The sequence below is a fragment of the Indicator indicator genome, chromosome 3 (assembly GCF_027791375.1).
Source record: "Indicator indicator isolate 239-I01 chromosome 3, UM_Iind_1.1, whole genome shotgun sequence".
NCBI lineage: Eukaryota > Metazoa > Chordata > Aves > Piciformes > Indicatoridae > Indicator > Indicator indicator.
The window spans coordinates 268,726-294,080 of record NC_072012.1 but is presented as its reverse complement, the minus strand read 5'-3'; the positions used below and the strand labels follow the sequence as shown (position 1 = coordinate 294,080).

At 54.4% G+C, this 25,355-nt stretch overlaps 1 protein-coding gene across 1 annotated transcript; it reads left to right on the top strand.

Annotated features, from left to right (window-relative positions):
• The first annotated feature begins 409 nt into the window (after nt 1-409).
• DENND6B (DENN domain containing 6B) lies at nt 410-20,075 on the top strand. Its single transcript, XM_054399658.1, has 20 exons — nt 410-571; nt 1,691-1,729; nt 1,816-1,858; nt 2,925-3,037; nt 4,505-4,585; nt 6,168-6,273; nt 7,624-7,703; nt 7,934-7,996; nt 9,030-9,085; nt 9,906-10,028; nt 11,316-11,411; nt 11,504-11,598; nt 12,667-12,732; nt 13,264-13,328; nt 14,523-14,612; nt 15,802-15,855; nt 16,890-16,999; nt 18,264-18,366; nt 18,999-19,073; nt 19,953-20,075. The coding sequence occupies exons 1-20, from the start codon at nt 410-412 to the stop codon at nt 20,073-20,075; spliced, it is 1,743 nt and encodes a 580-aa protein (XP_054255633.1).
• Nucleotides 20,076-25,355: the final 5,280 nt, after the last annotated feature.

Genomic DNA, 25,355 nt, shown 5'->3' with positions numbered 1-25,355 from the left:
ACCAGGCCTGGCCAGCCCAGGGAGGCCCAGGCCCAAGAGAACCAGGACCGGGAGGTCTAGGACCTAGAAAACCAGGCCAGGCCCAACCAGGGCCCGGGGCTGCAGCCACAGTCTGGGGCGAGCAGGTGAACAGGTCAAGCTCTGGGGAACGGCGTCCCGCAGCCGAACGCTGGAGCGGGGCAGAGTAAGGGGATTCACCGCCAAGTTTCGCCCTCTGAGGGCTGCGGGTCCCAGGGCACGCCGCCATAACCTACATAGCTCAGGGCTGCTCTGCTCGGCTGGAGCCGACTCTATGGTGGGAAGGGTGGGAGCGCTGTGTGGGGGCAGCGGGCGCGGAGACCTCCGGGCCGCCGGGGGGCGCAGCGTCGCGCGGCAGGGCCGACAAGGGCCGGGCGGAGTGGGCGCTGCCATGGACGCCCTGTGCCGGGCCGAGCCCTGGCCCCGTCGCCGTGAGGCTGCGGCCGCTGAGGCCGCCGCTGCCTCCTCCCTGTTGCCCTGGGCACGCTTCTCCGCATGGCTTGACTGTGTCTGCGTGGTCACTTTCGACCTGGAGCTGGGCCAGGCTATGGAGGTATGGGAAGAGCCGGGGGGTGTGGGACGTCTCAGGTGCCGGCGTCTGTGGGGCAGGCCTGGGGCCCGGTAGTGCCGGGGAGTGGTGCGGTGAGCTAGGGCGGGGCAGGGCTGGGGCAGGGCCTGGGGCTTGTGGGACGGGCCTGGGCCTGCGTACAGTTGGCAGGGACAGCTTCCACTACACAGCAAGGATTCATTCAACTTGTCCTTGAACACTTCCAGGGAGGAGCCATCCACAACCTCTCTGGGCAGCCCGTTTCAGGGCTTCAACACCCTCACACCAAACACGTTGCACCTGATGGAACCTCCTGGGTTCCAGCTGCTGCCCCTTATCCCTTGTCCTGTTCCTGGGCACCACTGACAAGAGTCTGGCTCCATCCTCCTGCCCCCACCCTTTCCCTGTTAATGAGCATTGGGAAGCTTTCTCAGGTTGCTCTTCTCCAGGCTCTCAGCCTTTGCTCCTCATAGCTGCTCCAGGGCCCTCAGCATCTTCCCAGCCTCCACTGGACTCTCTCCAGTAGCTCCCAGTCTCTCTGGAACTGAGGAGCCCAGCACTGGCCCCAGTTCTCCAGCTATGGCCTCAATAGGACAGTAGAGGGGCAGGAGAACCTCCCTTGCTCTGCTGGCCACACTCTTCTTCATGCCCTGCAGGAGGCCCTTGGCTTTCTTGGCCACAAGGTCACATTGCTGGCTCATGGAAACTTGGTGTCCCCCAGCATTCCTGAGTCCTTCTCTGTGGAGCTGCTTCCCAGCAGCTGCTTCCTAACCTGGACTGGTACAGGGGCTTTTCCTTGGCTTTAGAGAAAAGAGCTGTTTACACATCAAGAGTCTATCAGGAGAAGTCAGCAGCAGGGTGGTGGGGCTGTTTCTTCACCAAGTTCCTACCTCTGATACTAAGATCTCAGTGAACCATGATCCATGTGCTCTGTCTCTGTGAGAATCAATACAGAGTCTGTGGCAGGTTCAGTGCAGGTGCTGCTGGTGAGCAGGCTTTTGATGGTGTCTTCTTGTGGGACATGGGACTTTGGGGGAAAGAAACCACTTTTGATATAGAAGCAATGGTTCTAGGTGTCATGGTGGAACAAAATGGTTGACTTCCTGCCTTCTGTCTCTTTTGCAGCTGGTGTACCCCTATGACTTCAGGCTGACGGAGAAAGAGGTAAGAATTGCTCACATTCCTGCTTTTAAAGACTTGGAGCAGCAAGGATGGAGCTCTCTTCACTCTGTCTCTTCTGTTTCTTGCAGAAGAGCAGTATCTGCTACTTGTCCTTCCCAGACTCCTACTCAGGTAGGTGGCATCTGCTGGCCATGCCTGTAGCCTGCAAGCTGCTTCCTTGTCCTGATGAAAGAATGCATCATCACTTCTACAGCAACAGGGCCTGCTGGGCTGTGTCTTCTACAGCTGTGAACAGCAAGGAACACCCAGCCCTTAGGCCTGAACAAAGAGGCTGCTTCTCCTTTGGATTCGCCTAGGGTAGAGAATCTGTGACCTCGAGTCAGAGAATCACAGAATCCTTGTGGTTGGAAAAGGCCTTTAAGATCATCAAGTCCAACCCTTAGCCCAGCACTGCTAGGGCACCAGTAAACCATGTCCCTAAGGACCACATCTGTGTATCTTCTAGTTTTGTTCTTGGCTTTTGGGGCTTCCTTCCTGCTGTTCCTCTCCATTCTTGGTTTTGGAGTTCCTGGCAAATGGAAATTTGCTGAGGGATCTGGGGTTGTTGAAGGCCAAGAGCATCCTGGCTTGGATCAGCAAGAGTGTGGCCATCAGAATCAGGGCAGGGATTGTCCCCTTGGACTGGGCATTAATCAAATCCTAGGGGCAGTTTTTGGCCCCTCATTCCAAGAAGGACATTGAGAACCTGCAGCAGGTTCAGAGACCTGGGCCTGGAGAAAAGGAGGCTAAGGGGAGTCCTTCTGGCTCTCTACAGCTCCCTGCAGGGAGGTTGGAGCTGGGTGGGGGTTGGTCTCTTCTCCCAGGGAGCAAGGGACAGGACAAGAGGAAATGGCCTCAGGTTGCCCTAGGGAGTGTTCAGGTTGGCCATGAGGAACAATTTCTGCCCCCTGAGGGTTGTCCAGGCCTGGCCTAGGCTGCCCAGGGCAGCGTTGGAGTCCCCATCCCTGGAGGGGTTTCCAAGCTGTGGTGCTGAGGGCCATGGTTTGGTGGTGCCTTGGTGCTGGGGTTAAGGGTTGGACTCCATGATCTTGAAGGTCTCTTCCAACCCAAACCATTCTATGATTCTCTCATTGTGAGCCAGCATCCCTTCTGGTGTCACCATTTCAGATGTCACCAATTTCCATCTTTGTCTTTCCTGCAACTTCTTCCTGAACAGTTCTGATCTTCTGTGTCTCAGGTGGCCTTGGGGATACTCAGTTTAGCTTCCGCCTTCGGCAGTCTGGGGGCCAGCGGACCACTCACTATGAGGATGATGGAGAGTACAACAGAGAAGCACCTCTGACACTGCAGGTCAGTGGCATTTCTGGGCAGCCCTTGTGCCTAGAACCTACACACCAGTCACAGAATCATGGATTCATGGAATTGTGTGGGTTGCAGAAGACCTTGAAGATCATGCAGTCCAACCATTCTCTAACTCCTCTGAGGCTGGTGCTAACCCATGGCCCTCAGTACCACATCTCCACAGCTCTGAAACTCCTCCAGGGATGGGGATTCACCCACCTCCCTGGGCAGCCTGTTCCAGTCTCTGAGAACCCTTTCAGTGAAGAAGTTTCTTCTAATGTCCAACCTAAACCTCCCTGGGGCACCTTGAGGCTATTTCCTCTTGTCCTGTTCATTGGGAGAAGAGACCAACCTTCACCAGCCTCCTTTCAGAGAGTTGTAGAGAGCCAGAAGGTCTCCCCTCAGCCATCATTTCTCCAGGCTTAACAACCCCAGGTTCCTCAGCTGCTCCTCACATGCTCCACTCAGGCCTCCTCTGGACCTCCTCACAGGTCCATGTCTCTCCTGTGTTGAGGACTCCAGATGATGGCCCCGAAGGTACAAGTGGTGCCTGGAGGCTGTAAGCCTCTGTGAATTCAGTTGTTTGTGTCTCCTTTCTGTGGTCCCATTTGATAAACGCCCCCAGATAGCTGGGCATGGCCAACGTTGGGTGGATAAATCCTTGATATCAATCCAGCTGGAGAGCAGCTCTGTGGAGAAGGAAGGACTTGGGGGTGCTGGTGGGTGAGAAGCTGGACAGGAGCCAGCAGTGTGAACTTGCAGCACAGAAGGCCAAGGGCAGCCTGGGCTGCATGCAAAGCAGTGTGGCCAGAGATGGAGAGAGGGGATCCTGCCCCTCTGCTCTGCTCTGGGGAGACCTCACCTGCAGTGCTGTGTCCAGCTGTGGGGATCTCAACACAAGAGGGACATGGAACTGTTGGAGCAGGTCCAGAGAAGGCCACAAAGATGATCAGAGGTCTGGAGTACCTGTGCTATGAAGACAGGCTGAGAGAGATCAGCCTGGAGAAGAGAATGCTCCAAGGAGACCTTCTGGTGACCTTTCAGTATCTGAAGGGGGCTACAGGAAGGCTGGGGAGGGAGTGTTCAGAAGGACCTGTGGTAGGACAAGGGGCAATGGTTTGAAACTGGAGCAGGGCAGATTTGGGTTGGACATCAAGAGGAAGTTCTGCACTACGAGGGTGGTGAGACACTGGAACAGGTTGTCCAGGGATGTGGTGGAGACCACATTCAAGGTCAGGCTTGATGGGGCCCTGAGCAACCTGATCTGGTTCGAGATGTCTCAGCTGACTGCAGGGGCATTGGACAAGATACATTGGAGGGTCCCTTCCTACCTCATGCATTCCATGAGGCAATGCCCTGGTTGTCTCCTAGCAGGGGTGAGGTTTGCTCCTTGCCCAGTGGCTGGAGGGGTTTGGGGGGATGATGATTTTGGGGTGATGGATTTCTCCATGACAGTGTTGTTGGTCTCTCTTGCAGAGGGAGTCAGCTCATTACTTTGGTTACGTCTACTTCAGGCAGGTCAAGGACAGCTCGATGAAGAGAGGTTATTTCCAGAAGGTGAGTCCTGAAACCAGATGCCATGGCTCCTTCTCAGCTTCTCCTCAGCTTTGAAAAGGCACCATCCAGAGCTGGAAACCAGCACCACTTCTTATGTGACACCCACAGGCTTTCTGCAGCAAGCACCAAAGGTCATGGAGGAGAGGGAAGGTGTGGAAAGTGTCACTGCACACCAGCCTGGGTGGGGTTGCCACAGTGTTTTCATCACATGGGCAGTGACCTGCTGCTGGCTGCATCATGAAGTCCTCACTCCATGTGTCACAGGCAGCAGGAGGATGAACTTTGTTCCTGCAGCTTGGGCTGGGTTAAACCTCAACCCTGCTTAATGGCTGGAATTTGGCTTCTTCCCAGCAGCCATAGAATCATGGAGCTCATCTTTGCTCAGAGCCCAAACCAACTTCAACTGGAATGCTTCCAGGGATGGGGCATCTTCCACCTCTCTGGGCAGCCTGGCACAGGCTCTCACCACCCTCAGGGACAAACATTTCTCCTTTCTCTCCACTCTGAAGCTCCCTCTTTGAGTCCCAAACCATCACCCCAGCTCCCGGCACAACAGGCCCTGCTCAAAACTCTGTCCCCAGCTTTCTTCTCGGTCCCTTTAAGCACTGAAAGGCCACCAGAAGGTCTCCCTGGAGCCTTCTCTTCTCCAGGCTGAACAACTCCTTTGATTTCCTTGAAAGCAGTGAGCTGATCACTCAAAAAGTTGTAGAATTAGAGAAACTGGACACCATGGGGACCTAATCATAGAATCCTAGCCTCACAGAGGCGTTTTGCTTGGAAGAGACCTTTAAGATCTAAGGTCTAAGATCACCAAATCCAACCATCAACCCAACACCACCGTGGCCATTTAACCATGAGATCACCTCACGGTTTAGTGACCATGGTGGTGTGGGTTGATAGTGGGACTTGATCACCTCATGGTTTAGTGACCATGGTGGTGTTGGGCTGATGGTGGGACTTGATCACCTCATGGTTTAGTGACCATGGTGATGTTGGGCTGATGGTGGGACTTGATCACCTCATGGTTTAGTGACCATGGTGGTGTTGGGCTGATGGTGGGACTTGATCACCTCATGGTTTAGTGACCATGGTGATGTTGGGCTGATGGTGGGACTTGATCACCTCATGGTTTAGTGACCATGGTAGAGTTGAGCTGATGGTGGGACTTGATCACCTCATGGTTTAGTGACCATGGTGGTGTTGGGTTGGTGGTGGGACTTGATCACCTCATGGTTTAGTGACCATGGTAGAGTTGAGCTGATGGTGGGACTTGATCACCTCATGGTTTAGTGACCATGGTGGTGTTGGGTTGGTGGTGGGACTTGATCACCTCATGGTTTAGTGACCATGGTAGAGTTGAGCTGATGGTGGGACTTGATCACCTCATGGTTTAGTGACCATGGTGGTGTTGGGCTGATGGTGGGACTTGATCACCTCATGGTTTAGTGGGCAACAATCCCACCTGTATAAAAAGAGCTACTTTGGAGCTCTTCCTTGGTTTTGCTGGTGGTAAGAGATGATGCAGTGCTAGGAATGATGATGCCAGGAGGTCTCTGACTCCTAAATGTCCCTTTTTCTGCAGTCTCTGGTGCTGGTGTCACGACTTCCATACGTCAACTTGTTCCAGTCCTTGCTGCAGTTGATTGCTCCGGAATACTTTGACAAGCTGGAGCCATGCCTGGAGGCAGGTGGGTGACTCAGACCTAAGGAGGGGAGGGCTGGCATCTTGAAACCTCAAACTGAAATTGGGAAGTTCTTGAAAGGCAGCCGAGATGTTCCAGATTCATTGGGTCTGGAAGAAATGCCAACAGGGAAGAATTTTCTTCCAAGGGTCTGGCTGGTCAAAAGGAGAAATGGCTGCAGAGGATGACTTATTGGGAAGGGCTTGGCAGCCCTAGGAGGTGATGCTGTCAGTTCTGCATACAACCATTCAATCATTTAGGTTGGAGAAGATCTTCAAGGTCATGGAGTCCAACTATCAGCCCAGCACTGCCAAGTCACCACCAACCCATGGCCCTCAACACCACATCTCCACGGCTCTGAAACCCCTCCAGGGATGGGGACTCCAAGACTGCCCTGGGCAGCTTGGGCCAGGCCTGAACCTTCCCTGAGGTAACAGGACAAGTTCCTCTTGTCCTGTCCCTTGTTCCTTGGGAGAAGAGACCAACCCCAAGCTCCAAGCTTCCTTGCAGGGAGCTGTAGAGAGCCACAGGGACTCCCCTCAGCATCCTTTTCTCCAGGCCCAGCAACCCCAGGTCCCTCAGTTGCTCCTCACAAGTTCTCCAGACTCTTCTCATTGTTCTCCAGACCCTTCCCCAGCTCTGGTGCCCTTCTCTGGACCTGCTCCAGCCCCTCAGTGTCCTTCTTGGAATGAGAGGCCCAAACCTGACCCCAGGATTCCTTGTGTGGCCTCAGCAATGCTCGCACAGTGCTTGCAGGCAACAGTCCCTGCCCTGCTCCTGCTGGCCACACCATTGCTGATCCAGGCCAGGCTGCTGGTGGCCTTCTTGGCCACCTGGGCACATGTTGGTTTATCTTCAGCTGCTGTGGACCAACCCCCCCAGGTCCTACAATGTACCTCCAGAGTGAGTTACAAGCTGCTAGTGCAAAGCAGACATCTCTCTGTAGGTCTTCATTGCACTGTTCAACTTCACCCTGATACATGAGCAGGGCTGTGTTGCTGGACCTGTTCTGGAAGTGATGGTGCAGGTCCAAGTTCTGGTGTCTGACCTAACCTTGCACAATTATAGAATCATAGAATCATTTGGTTTGGAAAAGCCCTCTGAGATCATACAGTCCAACCACCAACCCAACCCCACCATGGCCATCAAACCCTGTCCCCAAGGGCCATGGAACACTTTTCTCGAGCACCTCCAGGGACGGGGACTCCACCACCAGTTCCACATCTGTTCTTTGAGCCTGTGTTTGTCTGCAGCCAGCAGTGAGTGACAATCCTACTGGTGAACCTCACAGAGCAGCCCAGGTCACCTTCTTGACCTTCAAGTGAAAGTTTTATTCCTTGCCCTGTGTCCCTGCAGTGTGCAACGAGATCGATCAGTGGCCACCTCCTGTGCCAGGACAGACCTTGAACCTTCCAGTGATGGGAGTTGTCATTCAGGTACCTTGTTGCTGGTGGTTTGCTCTCAGCACCATCCCTTTGCTTCCTGATCTTCAAGTTCCTCTTTTCTCCAGACCCTTTCCCTTTAATTCCAACAATTCCAAGTGGTATCTGAGGAAGCTTCCTCAGGTGGATGGTTGGGGATGGGGAATGGGGAAAGTGGATGGGAAAGCAAGCCAAGTGCTGACTGTGCTCACTCATGCTGAGTCCATCTCCCTCTTCTCACCTAGGTGAGGATCCCATCAAGGGTGGACAAACCAGGATCAAGCCCAGTGAAGCAGTGCAACCAAGAGGTGAGATGAAGCATGGTGTGACACAGGCAATGAGGAGCAGAATCTAGGCTGACAGGGCAGGAAGGAGGAGAAGAACTGGAATTCCTTCAGCCTTATCCTCTTGGAAACCACTTGATTATTAATTATGAATTAAATAATAATTAATTAATTATGGTTTAAGCTCCTCATTAGGCTCAAACTACAGGTGAACCTGCCTTGCTAAGGGGCAGTGGACTTGATGATCTCCAGAAGTCCCTTCCAACCTCCAAAGATGGAGGTAGATCATCTGCTTCAGGTGGAGGTCTCCTGGCTCAGGTGGAGGTAGATCTCCTGGCTCAGTTTTAGATCTCCTGGCTCAGGTGGAGGTAGATGTCCTGATTCAGGTGTAGATCTCCTGGCTCAGGTGGAGGTAGATCTCCTGGTTCAGGTGTAGATCTCCTGGCTCAGGGGGAGGTAGATCTCCTGGCTCAGGTGGAGGTAGATCTCCTGGTTCAGGTGTAGATCCCCTGGCTCAGGGGGAGGTAGATCTCCACAAGCCTTTCCCTTGGTTTGTTGTGCTTTGCAGCATCTTTTCTGCTTTTATTCAGCTTTGATGTGGTTCTTTTACATTTACTTTTCCCCCCTCGCCTTTTCTCTCTTTTGAACAACTTTTGGTACCCACCTTACCAGCCTTCATCATCTCTGTGTCTTAAGCTCTGCCTTGCACCAGAAGAAGCTCCAGATAACAAAGCAGCAGACACTTGAACCTTTCACATCATGAAAAGAAGGGATTTGGGGCTATCTTCTAGCAAAAAACATCCATGTGGACCTTGAATGCTCCATGCAGATCTGTTCTTGGTTCATACCTCCTTGTTCTCTTCTCTTTTGTACTTAGAGGGAGCTGCTTTGTGCTTGAGGTGGTCCCTTTAGGTGGCATCTCAGCCAGGATGCTTCTGTTGACCAACAGTGTTGGCTTTGCTTCACCGAACCACAGAATGGTTGGGGTTGGAAGGGACCTTCTGGAGATCATCTAAGTCAAGTCTTTGATTATTTTGTTTCTTTCTTCCTCCTTTAGAATTTGTTGCCAGCCCCAATGGTTCTCCCCAGTATTCATGAACTAGATCTCTTCAGGTGAGAGCCACCATCCCTACAACCTTCTCCTTCCCATCTGCTCATGGTGTCCTATAAATCATGGGTATAGGGAAGACACCAAATGAGGAATCAGAAATTGCTGTGCCTGGGGCAGCTCTGGAATCCTCAGCACAGCAGAGACTTGGACATGGTGGAGCAAGGCCAGAGGAGGCCACAGCAGTGCTGGAAGGCCTCTGCTGTGAGGCCAGGTGGGACAGTTGGGGTTGTTCAGCCTGGAGAAGGCTCCAGGGTGACCTTTTGGTGGCCTTTCAGGGCTTAAGGAAAGCTGGGGACAGAGTTTTGAGCAGGGCCTGTTGTGCCAGGAGCAGGGGTGATGGTTTGAGACTCAGAGGGAGCTTCAGAGTGGAGAGAAAGGAGAAATGTTTGCCCCTGAGGGTGGTGAGAGCCTGTGCCAGGCTGCCCAGAGAGGTGGGAGCTGCCCCATGGCTGGCACCACCCCGGGTGAGGTTGTGTGGGGCTGTGAGCAACCTGTTGTGGTTGGGGATGTCCCTGCTGGCTGCAGGGGGTTGGACTGGATGAGCTTTGAAGGACCCTTCAACCCAAGCCATTCCATGATTCCCTGATCTTCTTAGTTGAAAAGGTTGCTTTATGTTGTTTAAAGGACTTCTTTCAGACAGAATTGAAATGGTTGAGGAGCAGCATGTGGAGGACACCTGACATTCTGTGGTGGGACACTAGTGACCAATCCTAGATCTCCAGTTCCCAGCCTGAAGCTCACCAGGGTTGGTTTATGTGCAGTAGCTGTGTCTGTGCTTGTCCAAACTGCATGTCTTACCTCAGTTCTGTCCTTCCCTCAAAGGTGTTTCCAGCCAGTCCTCATCCACATCCAGATGTTGTGGGAGCTGATGCTGCTGGGAGAGCCAGTGGTGGTGATGGCACCATCCCCTATGCTGTCTTCAGAAATGGTTCTGGCACTGACCAGGTAATACCCTCAAATAATGAGATACAGGGAGCTAGACTAAGAAATTCACACAGGATCCTCAATCCCAGCATGGTGGGGTGGGAAGGGACCTCTGGAGCTCATCCAGTCCAACCTGCCCCTGCTCCACCAGCGACACCCACAGCAGCTTGCCCAGGGGCACAATGGCCAGGGGGGGTTGGAAGCTCTCCAGAGAAGGAGACTCCACAACCTCTCTGGGCAGCCTGCTCCAGGCCTCCAGCACCCTCACACCAAACAAGTTGTTCCTGATGGAACTTCCTGGGGTCCAGGTAGTGCCCCTTGGCCCTTGGCCTGTCCCTGGGCACCACTGAGCAGAGTCTGGCCCCAGCCTCTTGTCCCCCACAGGTCCTTTAGCTCTTGCTGAGCATTGATCCCTCTGGGGCTCTTCTCCTCCAGGCTCTCAGCCCCAGGGCTCTCAGCCTTTGTTCCTCACAGAGCTACTCCAGGGCCCTCAGCATCTTCCCAGATTCTACTGGACTCTCTCCAGTAGCTCCCAGTCTCTCTGGAACTGGGGAGCCCTGCACTGTTCTCCATCTGTGACCTCCCTAGGGTACAGTAGAGGGGCAGAACCTCCCTTGCCCTGCTGGCCACACTCTTCTCCATGCCCCCCAGCAGTCTCTTGGCCTTCTTGGCCTCAAGGGCGCATTGCTGTCTCATAGTGAACTCCTTGTCCCCCAGCACTGCCAAGTCCTTCATGAAGCTGCTTCCAGCAGGTCACCTCTCAACTGGGCTGGTGCAGGAGTTTGTTCCTCCCCAAGGGCAGCACCATCCACTTGCCCTGACTGAACTCCCGAGGTTCTTCTCCCCCAGCCTGGTCAGATCTTGTGGCTGGCAGCCCTTCACACCAGTTCTGCTGGGTCCATCCTGCTGGGTTTAGTTTGTTGATGAAACATAGAATCCCAGAATGGGTTGGGTGGGAAGGGACCTTAAAGATCATCCAGTTCTACCCTTCCACCACCACGGGCAAAGGCATCTCCCACTAGACCAACCTGGCCTTGAAGGTGTGGGCCAAGCAGTGTAGCAGGAGAGCCTTGCTCATGTTCCCCCAGTGGCAGAGCAAAGTGAATCTCCCATGGTGGGAGAGCTGCTGGCTCAGCTCTGAGGAACTTTATCTCCTCAGGTGTGGACTCAGCTTTAGGTAAAACACCCTGGAACTCCTCCGAGGTGTTAGCCCTGATAGGACAAAACCCTGTTGGAGGTCATGAAGCTGATGGAAAGCCCTGTTCCTCCTCCATGAAGGTTGTGACTCCCCTTCTGCCTGCTTTGCAGCTGCCTTGCTCCTCTGAGGTACTGCTGTGACTACCGCCCCTACTTCACCATCCATGACAGCGAGTTCAAGGAGTACACCACCAGGACCCAGGCTCCGTAAGTCCCACCAGATCCTTGCTGGCCGCCATCTGGCTGGAGCAAACCCTCAGGCTCACCTTCTTCTGCTTGGTTTCCCTCCATCTTTCTAGGCCAAACATAGTTGTGGGAGTCACAAACCCTTTCTTCATCAAAACTCTCCAGCACTGGCCACACATCCTTCGGGTTGGGGAGCTCAAAATGTCAGGTAAGGGTGGAATCAGAGTCCTCTGGTGTTGGTGGAGCGTGGCAGAGGTTCAGAGTGAGCTGAGGGTTGTGGTTTTGCCCATCAGCATACTTGGGGGAACTGGGAAGCCAAAGGCTTTGGCCCAGTTGGTGTGCAGGATGAATACAAAGAGAGGTGAAGAGCAGCTGCTGAGGGGACAGCTTGGTCTGTTGAAGTTCTGAGTGTGAAGAGGAGAAGGACACCTTCTTGGGTGGGAAAGAGAAAGTGCAGAGTGGAGAGAGTGGTGGAAGGAGAAACTCTGACAGTTTGCTATGAAGCCAAGAAAGCCCCACTAGGTTGAGGAATGGTTGTCCTGCAGTGCCTTCTTCCCACATAACCCCAGCATGCTGGGATGGGAAGGGACCTCTGGAGCTCTTCCAGTCCAACCCCCAGGGTCACCCACAGCAGCTTGCCCAGGGGCACAATGGCCAAGGGCATGTGGAAGCTCTCCAGAGAAGGAGACTCCACAACCTCTCTGGGCAGTCTGCTCCAGGCCTCCAAGCACCCTCACACCAAACAAGTTGCTCCTGATGGAACCTCCTGGGGTCCAGTTTGTGCCCCTTGTCCTGTCCTGGGCACCACTCAGCAGAGCCTGGCCCCAGCCTCTTGCCCCCCACAGGTCCTTTAGCTCTTGCTGGGCATTGCTCAGATGCCCTCTGGGGCTGCCCTTCTGCAGGCTGTCGGCCCCAGAGCTCTCACAGAACTGCTTCAGACCCCTCATCTGGAAGGGAGCATCTTCCCAGCCTCCACTGGAGTCTCTCCAGTAGCTCCCAGTCTCTCTGGAACTGGGGAGCTCTGCACTGGCCCCAGTTCTCCAGCTGTGGCCTCACCAGGGCACAGTAGAAGAGCAGCAGAACCTCCCTTGCCCTGCTGGCCACGCTCTTCGTCATGCCTCCCAAGCACCTTCCTGTTCCACAGTTCAGCAGAGCAGAAGCTTTATGTGAGAGTGGAGCTCAGGGAGGATCCAGTTTGAGCTGGAGCTGTTGAGGTGTAGGAGTTGAATGTTCTCAAGGCCAGAGCCTGAGCTCCTCATTTGATGTCTGTCCTCAGGAGACCTGCCCAAGCAAGTGAAGGTGAAGAAGTTGGCTAAACTAAAGACTCTGGACACCAAACCAGGTGAGTCCTTGAGTTAATTTTCTTTAATCCAGATGTAGGATTTGGTGTCTTGATAGGTGGATGTTTTGGGGTCACCATCTCACACTTGATCTGTTGGCCAGTGGTGACACTCCTCATCTAATCCAGAACAACCACATCTTTGTCCTGAGGTTGAAGAAGCCACCAGTGAATTAACTGAACAAACTGGGAGAGCAGCTTCTCATTTTCTGGGCTGGTTTTGATGTCCTGTTGGATTTTAGAGGTGATAGAACTCCAAGGAACTGGATTGCCTAGACACAGCTGTCTCTTCACTAGCTGCTCACCTCAGGCCTAGCCAGAAGTGAGTTGTCTCACCATAAGAAGGTTCTTGAGATGGTTCAGAGTCCTTCAGTCCTGCTGGGAGCACTGGTTGCAGCCAGATTTGTGGTGGAAACCTCAGCTAGCCCTAAGGCTCCTGTAGATCCACAGGCAAAGATTTGTTGCTAAAATTGGAGTATTTTCCTCTCTGTTTTGTGTTGTTTTGTGTTTTGTTTTGTTTTTTTTTAACTCCAGGAATCTACACTTCTTACAAAACCTTTCTTCACAAAGACAAGACCCTGATCAAGAGACTACTCAAGGTGAGCAGCTTCCACCTGTCCTACAGCTTCTGTCTCATCCCTGGGAAAACTGGGCCAGCACCGTGGGGTAAACAGGACAAACTTTGCAGAAGAAGCAGGGCTGACACAGTTGTGTCATGGTGGAATCACACAATGCTTTGGCTTGGAAGAGATCTTTAAAACCATCAAATCCAACCCTTATCCCAGCACTGCCAGGACACCACCAAACCATGGCACTCAGCACCACAGCTCCATGGCTTTGAAAGCTCTCCAGGGATGGGGACTCCCACCACTGTCCTGGGCAGCCTGGGCCAGGCCTGGACCATCCTTTCAGCAAAGTAACTTTTCCTAATGTTCAACCACCCTTGGGTCAGTCTCTTCTCCCAAGGAACAAAGGACAGGACAAGAGGAAATGGCCTCAGGTTGCCCCAGGAGAGGTTGAGATTGGCCATGAAGAACAATTTCTGCCTCTTGAGGGTTGGCCTGGCCTGGCCCAGGCTGCCCAGGGCAGTGTTGGAGTCCCAATTCCTGGAGGGGTTTCAAAGTCTTGGAGATGTGATGCTGAGGGCCATAGGTTGGTGGTGCCCTGGCAGTGCTGGGGTTAAGGGTTGGCCTCCATGAGCTTGAAGGTCTTCTTCAAACAAAACCATTCTGTGATTCCATGATTCTGTGACCCCCACCTGGCTCCAACCTCCTTTCAGGGAGTTGTAGAGAGACATATAGTCTCCCCTCAGCTTCCTTTTCACAGACTCATTTAGGCTGGAGAAGACCTTTAAGCTCATCAAGTCCAACCCCTCTCTAACTCTACCAAGGCTGGTGCTAAAGCATGGCCCTCAACACCACATCTCCAAGACTCTGAAACCTCTCCAGGGATGGAGGCTCAGCCACCTCTCTAGGGAGCCTCTTTCAGTGTTGGAGAACCCTTCCAGTGGAGAAGTTTCTGCTGATGTCCAACCTAAACCACTTTTCACTTGTGGTTATGAATGAAATGTGGGTGCTGATGCCCACCCAAGTGAGGACAATCCCTTCCAAAAATAATCTGAGAAACCAGATTTCATGGAGTGAAAAGTCAGCTCTGGAGAGGGGAACCTTCATTTTGGGTGCTACCATTTCCAGACTGCTGTGGATTCATGGCTTCTAGCTGCAGGCTTTGCAAAGCTTCATGTCTGCATGATGGAGAAACAGCAGCATTGTGACTTCTCCTTCTGCTTCCAGGGCATCCAGAGGAAACGGCCCTCAGAAGTCCAGAGTGCCCTCCTGAGGCGTCACCTCCTGGAGCTCACCCAGAGCTTCATCATCCCACTGGTGAGTTCAGCAGGGACTTGTCAGATGGCTGGGAAGGGGAGGGGATGGTTGAACAGGAGATGCTTGAGGGAAAAGGTGGAGCTTGTCCTCTTTTATTTACTTCTGCCTCAGCATCTCTAATAGCTTCAGGACATGGCACCTCCTTCGAGATGTTTTACTCCATGGAGAACTCAGTGTCTCCTGGATGCCAGTGTCAGCAATCAGCATAAAGCTCTGTGGCTGGAGATGCAGTAGCAGGTGTGCAGACAATGAAGGCTGTTTGCTGCAGTGTAGAAGAGGCCTTCCTTGTTTGGTTACAATCCCCCAATCCCAGCATGGTGGGGTGGGAAGGGACCTCTGGAGCTCATCCAGTCCAACCCCCCTGCTCCACCAGGGGCACCCACAGCAGCTTGCCCAGGGTCACAATGGCCAGGGGAGGTTGGTAGCTCTCCACAGAAGGAGACTCCACAACCTCTCTGGGCAGCCTGCTCCGGGCCTCCAGCACCCTCACACCCTCCTGGGTTCCAGTTTGTGCCCCTTGGCCCTTGTCCTGTCCCTGGGCACCACTGAGCAGAGTCTGCCCCCAGCCTCTCGCCCCGCGTAGGTCCTTTAGCTCTTGCTGAGCATTGCTCAGATGCCCTCTGGAGCTGCTCTTTTCCAGGCTGTCAGTCCCAGAGCTCTCACAGAGCTGCTCCAGGCCCCTCAGCATCTTCCCAGCCTCCACTGGACTCTCTCCAGTAGCTCCCAATCTCTCTGGAACTGGGGAGCCCTGCACTGGCCTCAGTTCTCCAGCTGTGGCCTCACAGGGCAGACGGAAAGGCTGCTTTCAAGCCCAGCTCTGTCTGCTCTCCAGACCCACTAGCAAGCTGCTGATGCCTTTTTGGTGACCATCCAATTGGCCAAGATTGGCTCCTCCAATTTCTTTTCTCCTTCATCTCAGGAGGTAGAAGATGGGAGCACAGATCTCAGGTTCTGGTCCCTCCTGCCAGCTTCTCCTCACCTGACCTTTTCTCCTATGCCACACTTGGGATTCCTGCAGCATGGTGACCTTAGCTCCTGGTGGGAGTCAAGGTGGAACACAAGGTGAAAGGGTTGGGCTCACATAGAAGGAAACCAGAGAGTAGGAGGCTGTTGATAGTGAGCATAAGAGAGGTTCTCCAGTTGGTAGCTTCCAAAATTATTCTAATTTGGGGGTTTTATCTCTTCCCAGGAGCACTACATTGCAAGTCTGATGCCTCTGCAGAGGGCCATCACTCCATGGAAGGTATGAGCCATCTTGCCTTTGACCCTGGGGACTGGGAATGGTTCTGCCACCTGCTGTGTGGCACACCCTCTGTGTGACTTTCCCTCCTTGAAGGGAGTGAGTTTGACTCCTTGGGATAAAAACCCACCACAATTGTAGGCCAGATGCTTCCTGTTTTGCTCCTGAGCTCAGCTGCTGGCAACCTCAGTTGAGCTTTGTTAGCAAGGCTGCTGGAGGTGCTTCATTCTACCTGCTGCAGCCTCTTCCAGTGCAATGATAGATATCACTGACCCCCAGTCCCAGCGTGGTGAGGTGGGAAGGGACCTCTGGAGCTCATCCAGTCCAAGCCCCCCTGCTCCACCAGGGGCACCCACAGCAGCTTGCCCAGGGGCACAATGGCCAGGGGGGGTTGGAAACTCCTCAGAGAAGGAGACTCCACAACCTCTCTGGGCAGCCTGCTCCAGGCCTCCAGCACCCTCACACCAAACAAGTTGCTCCTGATGGAACCTCCTGGGGTCCAGGTAGTGCCCCTTGGCCCTTGGCCTGTCCCTGGGCACCACTGAGCAGAGTCTGGCCCCAGCCTCTTGCCCCCTACAGGTCCTTTAGCTCTTGCTGAGCATTGCTCAGATGCCCTCTGGAGCTGCTCTTTTCCAGGCTGTCAGCCCCAGGGCTCTCACAGAGCTGCTCCAGGCCCCTCAGCATCTTCCCAGCTTCCACTGGACTCTCTCCAGTAGCTCCCAGTCTCTCTGGAACTGGGGAGCCCTGCACTGGCCCCAGTTCTCCAGCTGTGACCTCACCAGGGCAGAGCAGAGGGGCAGAACCTCCCTTGCCCTGCTGGCCACGCTCTTCTCCATGCCCCCCAGCAGACCCTTGGCCTTCTTGGCCATGAGGACACATTGCTGGCTCATTGTGAACTCCTTGTACCCCAGCACTGTCAGGTTCTTCTCCATGAAGCTGCTTCCCAGCAGGTCACCCCTCACCTGGACTTGTTCTGAGGTGCAGAGCCCCAACAGTTCCTTTTGGGTCCCCTCTCACATGGTCTTTGTGTTGTGCAGAACCCCCCCCAGATCCGTCCGTTCCGTCAGGAGGACTTCATGAAGAGCCTTGACCACGCTGGGCCCCAGCTGACCTGTGTCCTCAAGGGGGACTGGTTAGGCCTCTACAGGTGAGGCTTCAGTGCCTTCCTTTGCCTCATCTCCTTAACAGCTGCTCCAGGCTGTGATGAACAGCAAATCCTCCACTGGAACTGGGGGCAAAAAGGGGACTTTCAGGGCAGAGACTCACCTGAGATGTTCTTACCTGTGCCTTGGTGGCACCTGAGCTATGAAGGAGAGATGAAAAGCACCAGGTTTGTGGGCCTCAGCTCCATGCTTTTGAATTTTTATTTATTCAAAAGCTTCGCTGAAAACTTTTGAAAGCTTTAAATACCAGAGATGGGATGGGATGGGTTGGGTTGGAGAAGATCTTGAAGGTCATGGAGTCCAACTATCAAGTCAGCACTGCCAGGGCACCACCAAACCACAGCCCTCAGCACCACATCTCTGCAGCTTTGAAACCTCTCTAGGGATGGGGACTCCATCACTGCCCTGGGCAGCCTGGGCCAGGCCTTGGACAACCCTCAAGGGGCAGAAATTGTTCCTTGTGGCCAGCATGAACCTCCCCTGGGGCAACCTGAGGCCAGTTCCTCTTGGTCTGCCTCTTGTTCCTTGGGAGAAGAGACCAACCCCTACCTGCCTCCAAGCTCCTTTCAGGGAGTGGTAGAGAGCCAGAAGGTCTTCCCTCAGCCTCCTTTTCTCCAGGCTCAGCCCCAGGTCCCTCAGCTGCTCAGATTCTCACAAGTTCTCCAGACCTTCTCCTTCTCCTCCAGACCCTTCCCCAGCTCTGTTGCCTTTCCCTGGACCTGCTCCAGCTCCTCCATGTCCTACTTGGAGTGAGAGGCCCAAAACTGACCCCAGGATTCCAGGGGTGGCCTCAGCAGTGCCCAGTGCAGGGGGATAATCCCTGCCCTGCTCCTGCTGGCCACACTGTTGATATTTCTATCAGGAAAGGAGAGGAACCAAGCAGAGGGCCGGGAATGGCCTCCCATGGTGAACTGTCCAAGTGACCATCATTCCAAAGGAGAATTGGGCCAAAATAAGGCTCCAGGAGGTCAAAGGGTAGCCCAGGACTCCTCACATTGTCTGAGGCAAGAGCTGGTGCCAAGGCAAGTGTGGCACTGGGGGGGTTGTCCCTCTCCTTGGTGACAGTCTGCTGAAGCTCAGCTCTGTTATGTCCCTGCCTGACAGAAGAGAAGCCTCTGGAGTAGAAAAGCTGAGAGCAGCGTGGTAGTACACGAGGTGTCAGGCAGTCTGTGTGCCATGGAGGCAGCCTGCTTCCCTGGGTGCTTCTGTGGCTGCCCTGTGGCTCCTCAGTGTCCCCTCCCTCTGCAGGCGTTTCTTCAAGTCTCCCAACTTCGATGGCTGGTACCGGCAGCGGCACAAGGAGATGACCCAGAAGCTGGAGGCCCTTCACTTGGAAGCCATCTGTGAAGCAGTGAGTTCCAGCTGCAGGAGTCACAAACCATCATCAGCTGGTACCTGGGAGATGAGGATGTGGCCACCTTGGGCATCTATGGATGCATCTTGGGGTTGGGAATCACCATGTTGCCTCCTGGCTGCCCGTGCACAGGAATGACTTCACACAAGGGGGATGAGAATGGGAGGAGCTCAGCTCCTCCATGTTGTCTACCAGCCCAGATCCTGCTCTGGTTGCTTCTATCAGCCCTTGTTTTGTTCATCAGGTCCTTCCCAAGCCGACAGAGAACCAGACTGGAAGCATCACCTCATGGCTTCCTTCATTCCTGGTGCAATTTCTTACACTGGGGAAGTCCCAGGAGCTCTGGTGTCCAATCCAGATGCATCTCCAGCTCTCCTCTCCCTCACACTACCTATGTGTTGCTCCAGCTTGTCTTCATTCTTCCCTTGCAGGCCAAAGCTTGGTGCTGTCATGGGCAGAAAAGTGGGGAGAGCTTTGCCCTCCTCACTGAGGTTTAAGTGCCATGAGCAGAGTTGTGGAAGAAGAGGAGAAACCTCCTCCTCCTCCTCCTATTTATTTTCAGAACATCTCTTGGAGAGAAGCTTCTGTAAAGGAGAAATGTCCCTGAGCAAGCTCTTCTCTCTCTTTAGAACATTGTAGCCTGGATGAAGGACAAGTCTGAGGTGGAGATTGTGGACCTGGTGCTAAAACTTCGTGAGAAGCTGGTAAGTTCTCCTCCTTTCTTCCTGCACTTGTCCCTTTCTGGCTGTGCCTGAGTGGCAGGGAGGGACCAGGGGCAGGGGTCACACCTCTTGGATAGGCAACTTGGGTTCTTCTTGATGTGGACACCTGGCCCGTGGATCAGTCATGAAACTTGAGAGTTTGTGTGGGAACGGATTCAAAGTTCTGACTCCTCATCTCCTTGAGGCTCAGGGAACAGTTTCCTGTCTATTGGCTCACACTAAAGAGACAACATGAAGTGTGTGCCCAGGTGGTCAAGAAGATCACCAGCATCCTGGCCTGGTGACACATCTGGAATCCTGGGGTCAGTTTTGGGCCTCTCACTCCAGGAAGGACATTGAGAGGCTAGGACAGGTCCAGAGAAGGGCAACAAAGCTGGGGAAGGGTCTGGAGAACTTGTGAGGAGCAGCTGAGGGATCTGGGGGTGTTGAGCCTGAAGAAAAGGAGGCTCAGGGGAGATCTTCTGGCTCTCTAGAGCTCCCTGAAAGGAGGCAGGTAGGGGTTGGTTTCTTCTCCCAAAGAACAAGTGCTAGGACAAGAGGAACTGGACTCAGGTTGCCCCAGGAGAGGCTGAGGTTCGCCATGAGGAACGATTTCTGCCCCGTGAAGGCTGTCCAAGGCCTGGCCCAGGCTGCCCAGGGCAGTGGTGGAGTCCCCATCCCTGGAGGGGTTTCAAAGCCCTGGAGCTGTGGTGCTGAGGGCCATGGGTTGGTGGTGCCCTGGCAGTGCTGGGCTGATGGTTGGACTCCATGACCTTCAAGGTCTTCTTCAACCCAACCCATGCTGTGATTGTCTGAAGGACAAAGCAGAAAAGGACCTCTGAAGCTGGTTTCAAGCTGCTGTCTTTCCTGTGTCTCCTGTAGGTGAGAGCCAGGTGCCAGCACCTCCCTGTGAAGGAGGAGACTCTGCAGCGCGTTGGCCTCTACATTGAGACCATCATCGGCTCCTTGCCCGAGGATCTCCAGGCTGTGCTGCACCATCACTGAGCTTGGTGAAGGGACTCTGCTGAAGAAGGAAGGACCCAAGCTGCAGTTGAGTTTGGAAAGGAAACTTCTTGCCTGGTCCAGACCTTGCTGCCAACTTGGGGATGATCCTGAGCACGTGAATGTGTGGGTCAGAGGTGTAGAAGAAAGGGAGAACCATGGTCACTGCCCAGTCCTGCTCTGAGGGGCTGGATTAGGGGATCCTAAAGGAGAAACTCTTCTTTGGGTGGTTGTTCCTAGGTCAGAAGGTGACCACCAGGCTTCCAGCAGCATGGGACAGGCTCTGCTAAACACATCTTGCCCATCCGTGCTCCTCCAGCTCTGCTGCTTAGGCTCTCAACATTTCAGTGCCACCATCCTGCCCAGAAGAAGCAGGACCAGCCCTGGAGTGGGCAGTTGTTTTGAGGACAATTCCTGGTGATCATCAGAGGGATTCTAGATTCCCACCTACAGACTGGGTGAAGAAGTCATCACTGCCCCTTCAGCAACCTGACTCTGCTTCAGCTGTGATGGGACTTGGAGGAGGAGCTGCTGGACTTGAAATGTTGAGCTTTTTCTCCAAGACAGAAGAAGAAGGGGTTGGTGCCTCTGCAAGGAAGCTTTCCAGAGGTCACGGTGTGGTGCTGTGTGGACACCAGCACCTCCTGGAACTCACAGAGAGGAGCTGGCCTCCAAATGTAATTTATTCTACTAGAATCACAGGATGGTAGGGGTTGGAAGGAACCTCTGGAGATCCAGTCCAACCCCCCTGCCAAGGCAGGCTCACCTAAAGAAGGTCCCACAGAAACACATCCACGTGGGTTTTGAATGTCTCCAGAGATGAAGGTTCCAAGAAGAATCACCTTGCTGTGCTCTGATGAGGATGGAGCTCCACCTCAGGCCATGAGACACCTCAGATACCCCACTTACTGACAAAAAAGGTTGGAGAACCTGATTTGGACAGCTTGGGTCATCTGCACCAAGATGAGGAGCTCTGAGTGGTCCTGCTGTGAGGTCACTGAGGTGCAACTTCTCCAGCTCTCACCACAGCTTCCAGCTTGGTCATTCTGCTGGTCTTCACCTCTTGGCAAAGAGAGAGATCTGTGTTGTCTTCTGGGATGAATGTAGGGAAGAGTTGAAGTTCTGCTGCCAGCTTTGGAGCTCTTGTCTTCCCACTTGGAAATGGACTGGAACTCCACGTTGGACATGGATCTGCTGTGACCCCAGGTTTGTTTGCTTCTGCTCTAACTTTGTGTCACCACCTCCCAGTCTGAACAGTTTGCATGAAGAATGGTTTTGAGGGTGGCTTTGGTAGCCTGATGGAGTCCTGCTCTGGCAGAAGACCTGAAATTTTACCTCTGCACTTGGCATTTCATCCAGGACATTTCCAAAGCTCCCAGACCGCATGAGGTGGAAGCTGTGCTGCTTCTCAGGCCCTCCCTGTGGTTTCCTTCACATGAACAATGCAGGAGGAGCAGGAAGGTGCTTGGTTTTCCCACTGCTTTTCTGACCTGGAAGTGAGGAGATGTGGCCACAGCTCCCTGTAGTAAGGACTTGTGGCCATGACTCCTGAGGGCAACCCTTCCTGGCCAGTGTCTATTGTGTACAGAGAGCTGGTGAGGACCTCCATGCAGGAGCCCTGCTGTGACCCTGGTGGGCAGGAGAACTGATGGAGAGGAGAAAAAAAATGAATTACACAAATCATTGAATCCAGGATGGCTCTTTGGTGGGTTCATGGTGTGGGTTGGAAGAGACCTTCAACAGCAATTGGACTTGATGATCTCAAAGGTCTCTTCCAACCTCCACTGTTCTGTCATTCTAAGATCATCAAGGGGATCTATCAGGAAGGGGATCTGGCTGCCCAAGCAGCTGGTTCCAAGGCTTCTGATCAACCAATCCCCAGCATGGTTGGGTGGGAAGGGACCTCTGGAGCTCATCCAGTCCAGCACCCCTGCTCCAAGCTGAAGCCACTCCAGGTCTCTCAGCTGCTCCTCACAAGTTCTCCAGACCCTTCCCCAGATTTGTTGCTCTTCTCTGGCCCCTTGACGTCCAGCCTTGGCCAGCCCCAGGGTAGGAAGGAGGTGGCTCACCACCTCTTTCTGTTACTTATCTAAGAGCAGCAAAGCCCAGGAGAACCTCAAGCACAGCCTTTATTTGGAAGCACCTTCTCCCAGGCCCTGCAGGGTTGCTGTCTGGCAGAAATCATGGCCCTGGCCCAAGAGCAATGAACCCATCAAGCACCACCACCTTCCCTGGGGCTGTCATTGCTGGTTTTCAGTTGCTGGAAGCTCTAGAGCTTGCCACCAGCCTCCTCCCACAGCACCTGAACGCTCCAGAGTCCTGCTGCCACCAGCCAAGTTGTTCATGGTGCAGAACATGAGCATCCTTCATCCAGTGAGCTCCTGTCCCACCTCCCATGGTCCACCTCCTGGGCAGGCACTGCTCATGGTGCTGTTTGCAGGGTGGGATCGTGGGTGGCCTCCAGCAGTGAGGGTCTACAGGTGGGCTTCCCACTGGGACACAGCCACTCCAGCTTCCCCCCCCACCTGCCCAGTGCTCCTCAACCCATTCCAGGCACGAGGGACCTGGTCCAGAGAGGCCCCATGCTGGAGGAGCTGGGCTGTGGTGGCAGCTTAGGGACCAGCCCTCAGGGAGTCATCATAGAAAGCCTTGAGGCCGCGGTGGGGGGGGGGCAGGGAGGGGCTCGTGCCCATGGCCTCCTGACGGAAGTTCTGCCTCAGCCAACCATAGACCAAGCTGTGCAGGAAGCCCTGGAGGGAGATGGTCAAAGCCTGTGAGAGAGACAGGACAGAGGTGAGTGTGGCCTTCTCCTGCCCCAGGGTCACCGCGAGCCCCAGCGGCCTCTCCAAGCTGGAGAGGAGCCCATGGGTGAGCACAAGTCCTCTGGGATTCCTCACTCCAGAGACACTGAGGGGCTGGAGCAGGTCCAGAGAAGGGCAACAAAGCTGGGGAAGGGTCTGGAGAACTTGAGAGCAGCAGAGGGAGCTGCAGCCTGGAGAGGAGGAGGTGGATGAGAGACCTTCTGAAAGGAGCTTGGAGGCAGGTAGGGGTTGGTCTCCTCCAAGTGATGGGATGAGAGGAAACGGTCCCAGGTTGCCCCAGGTGGCCATGAGGAACAATTTCTGCCCCTTGAGGGTTGTCCAGGCCTGGCCCAGGCTGCTCAGGGCAGTGGTGGAGTCCCCATCCCTGGAGGGGTTTCAGAGCTGTGGAGATGTGGTGCTGAGGGGCATGGTTCAGTGGTGCCCTGGCAGAGCTGGGTCAAGGGTTGGACTCCATGATCGTAAAGGTCCTTCCCAACCCCAGTGGCTCCATCATTGCAGTGCACAGGGTGACCCAGGAGGGGACTTTCCTCTTGATGTGACCAACTAAAGGCAAGAGCTGAGGAGCATGACACCAACCACCAGAGCAAGTGGCAGAGCCAGGCTGGGCCCAGGGCTGCCACCAGCAACCTGAGACCCTTGCTCTGAGTCCATCCCACGTGGCACCTGGTTGGGTGTCACCCTCAGGGGCTGGCAGCACCCAAAGGGGTCTTGCTGCCCCACCACCCCAGGAGGTCTCCTTTCTGATAAGGACAAACATCTCAGCTCTGGAGCCCAGCAGATGGAGTTTACTCACTGTAGCAATGTGGAGGACAAAGACCGAGGTGGGTTTGATGCTGGTGAAGGAGAGGAGGGTGAGGAGGAAGGCTGTGGATGGAAGACAAAAGGACACTCTTTGGTCTCCTTCTCTCTGATGATGCTTCATCTGGAGTTCTCCAAATGGCAAATGTCCTTCCCCTCTCCTAGCCTATTTCCCATGACACAGAGGTCTACCTAGGACACCCATGAGGTCCTTCCGCCCCCTCTCCCCAGACGTTGAGGACCTCAGGATCTGACTCCCCCAGGATTCTGAGGGGCTGAAAGCATAAAAGGGCCCCAGAGGGATGAGATGCTGCTAAGAAGCAGGACCATCAACCATGATCCACCTCAGGAAGTGCCGCTGGAAGAACTGGTCACTAAGAGCAGGGTGGGATGGAGCTTCCTGCCCTGGGGGAAGGTTCCTGGCCAAGGCCTTGCCAACTCCAAGAAGAACATGAAGGTGCTGGAGCAGATCCAGAGAAGTGCAACAAAGCTGGTGAAGGGTCTAGAGAAGGAGAAGGGTCTGGAGAAATTATGAGGAGCAGCTGAGGAACCTGGAGTTGTTGGGCCTGGAGAACAGGAGGTTGAGAGGAGGGACTGAGGGCCACCCCCAGCTCCTGCTTACCTGGTGCCCAGCAGAGCAGGAAAACCAACTGGAAGTAGTGTGAGACCTTGGTGACACCACGGATGCTGCTGCCCCCAAAGCCATCCTTCTCCAAGGTCAGCAGCGGGGCTGCGGCGTTCTTCTGGCACCACAGCTTCACCCTGTGGTAGAGGAGCTGGGCAACAGGGAGGAGCTCAGCTGGGCCAGCCCTGCTGCTCTGCTCTGCTCACCCTCTGCCCTCCCCAAGGACTCACCGTGCAGCAGCTGAGCACCAGCAGCAGGTACAACAGGAAGATGATCTTCCACTCCAGGCCAGCGTCCTTCCTGCCAGTGTACTGAGAAGGTGATGGGACATCAGGGGCCATGGGCCTGCCCTGCCCCAAGGGGCTGCTTCTCCTGAGGCAGGGGTGAGGCATGACAAGCTCCATGGTGTGAGAGAAGTCCTCTCCACCAGCAGGGACTCAAAATCATGGAACCACAGAATGGTTTTGGTTGGAAAAGACCTTGAAGATATTCAGTCGAACCAGTCCCTAACTGCCAAGGCTGATGCTAACCCATGGTCCTCAGCAGCACATCTCTGCAACTCTGGAAGGCCTCCGGGGATGGGGATTCCACCACCTCCCTGGGTAGCCTGGGCCAGTTTTTGAGAACCTTTGCAGTGAAGAGGTTTCTTCTGATGTTCAACCTCAACCTGGAGCAACCTGAGGCCATTTCCTCTTCTCCTGTCCCTTGCTCCTTGGGAGAAGAGACCAACCCCCACCTGGCTCCAGCTTCCTTGCAGGGAGCTGTAGAGAGCCAGAAGGTCTTCCCTCAACCTCCTTTTCTCCAGGCCCAACCCCAGGACCCTCAGCAGCTCCTCACAAGTTCTTCATATCCTTCTTCTTCTCCAGACCCTTCCCCAGCTCTGTTGCCCTTCTCTGGACCTGCTCCTGCCCCTCAATGTCCTTCTGGGAGTGAGAGGCCCAAACTTGACTCCAGGATTTCCAGCTTCAGCAGTGCCCAGAGCAGGAGGACAATCCCTGCCCTGCTCCTGCTGGCCACACCATTGCTGATCCAGGCCAG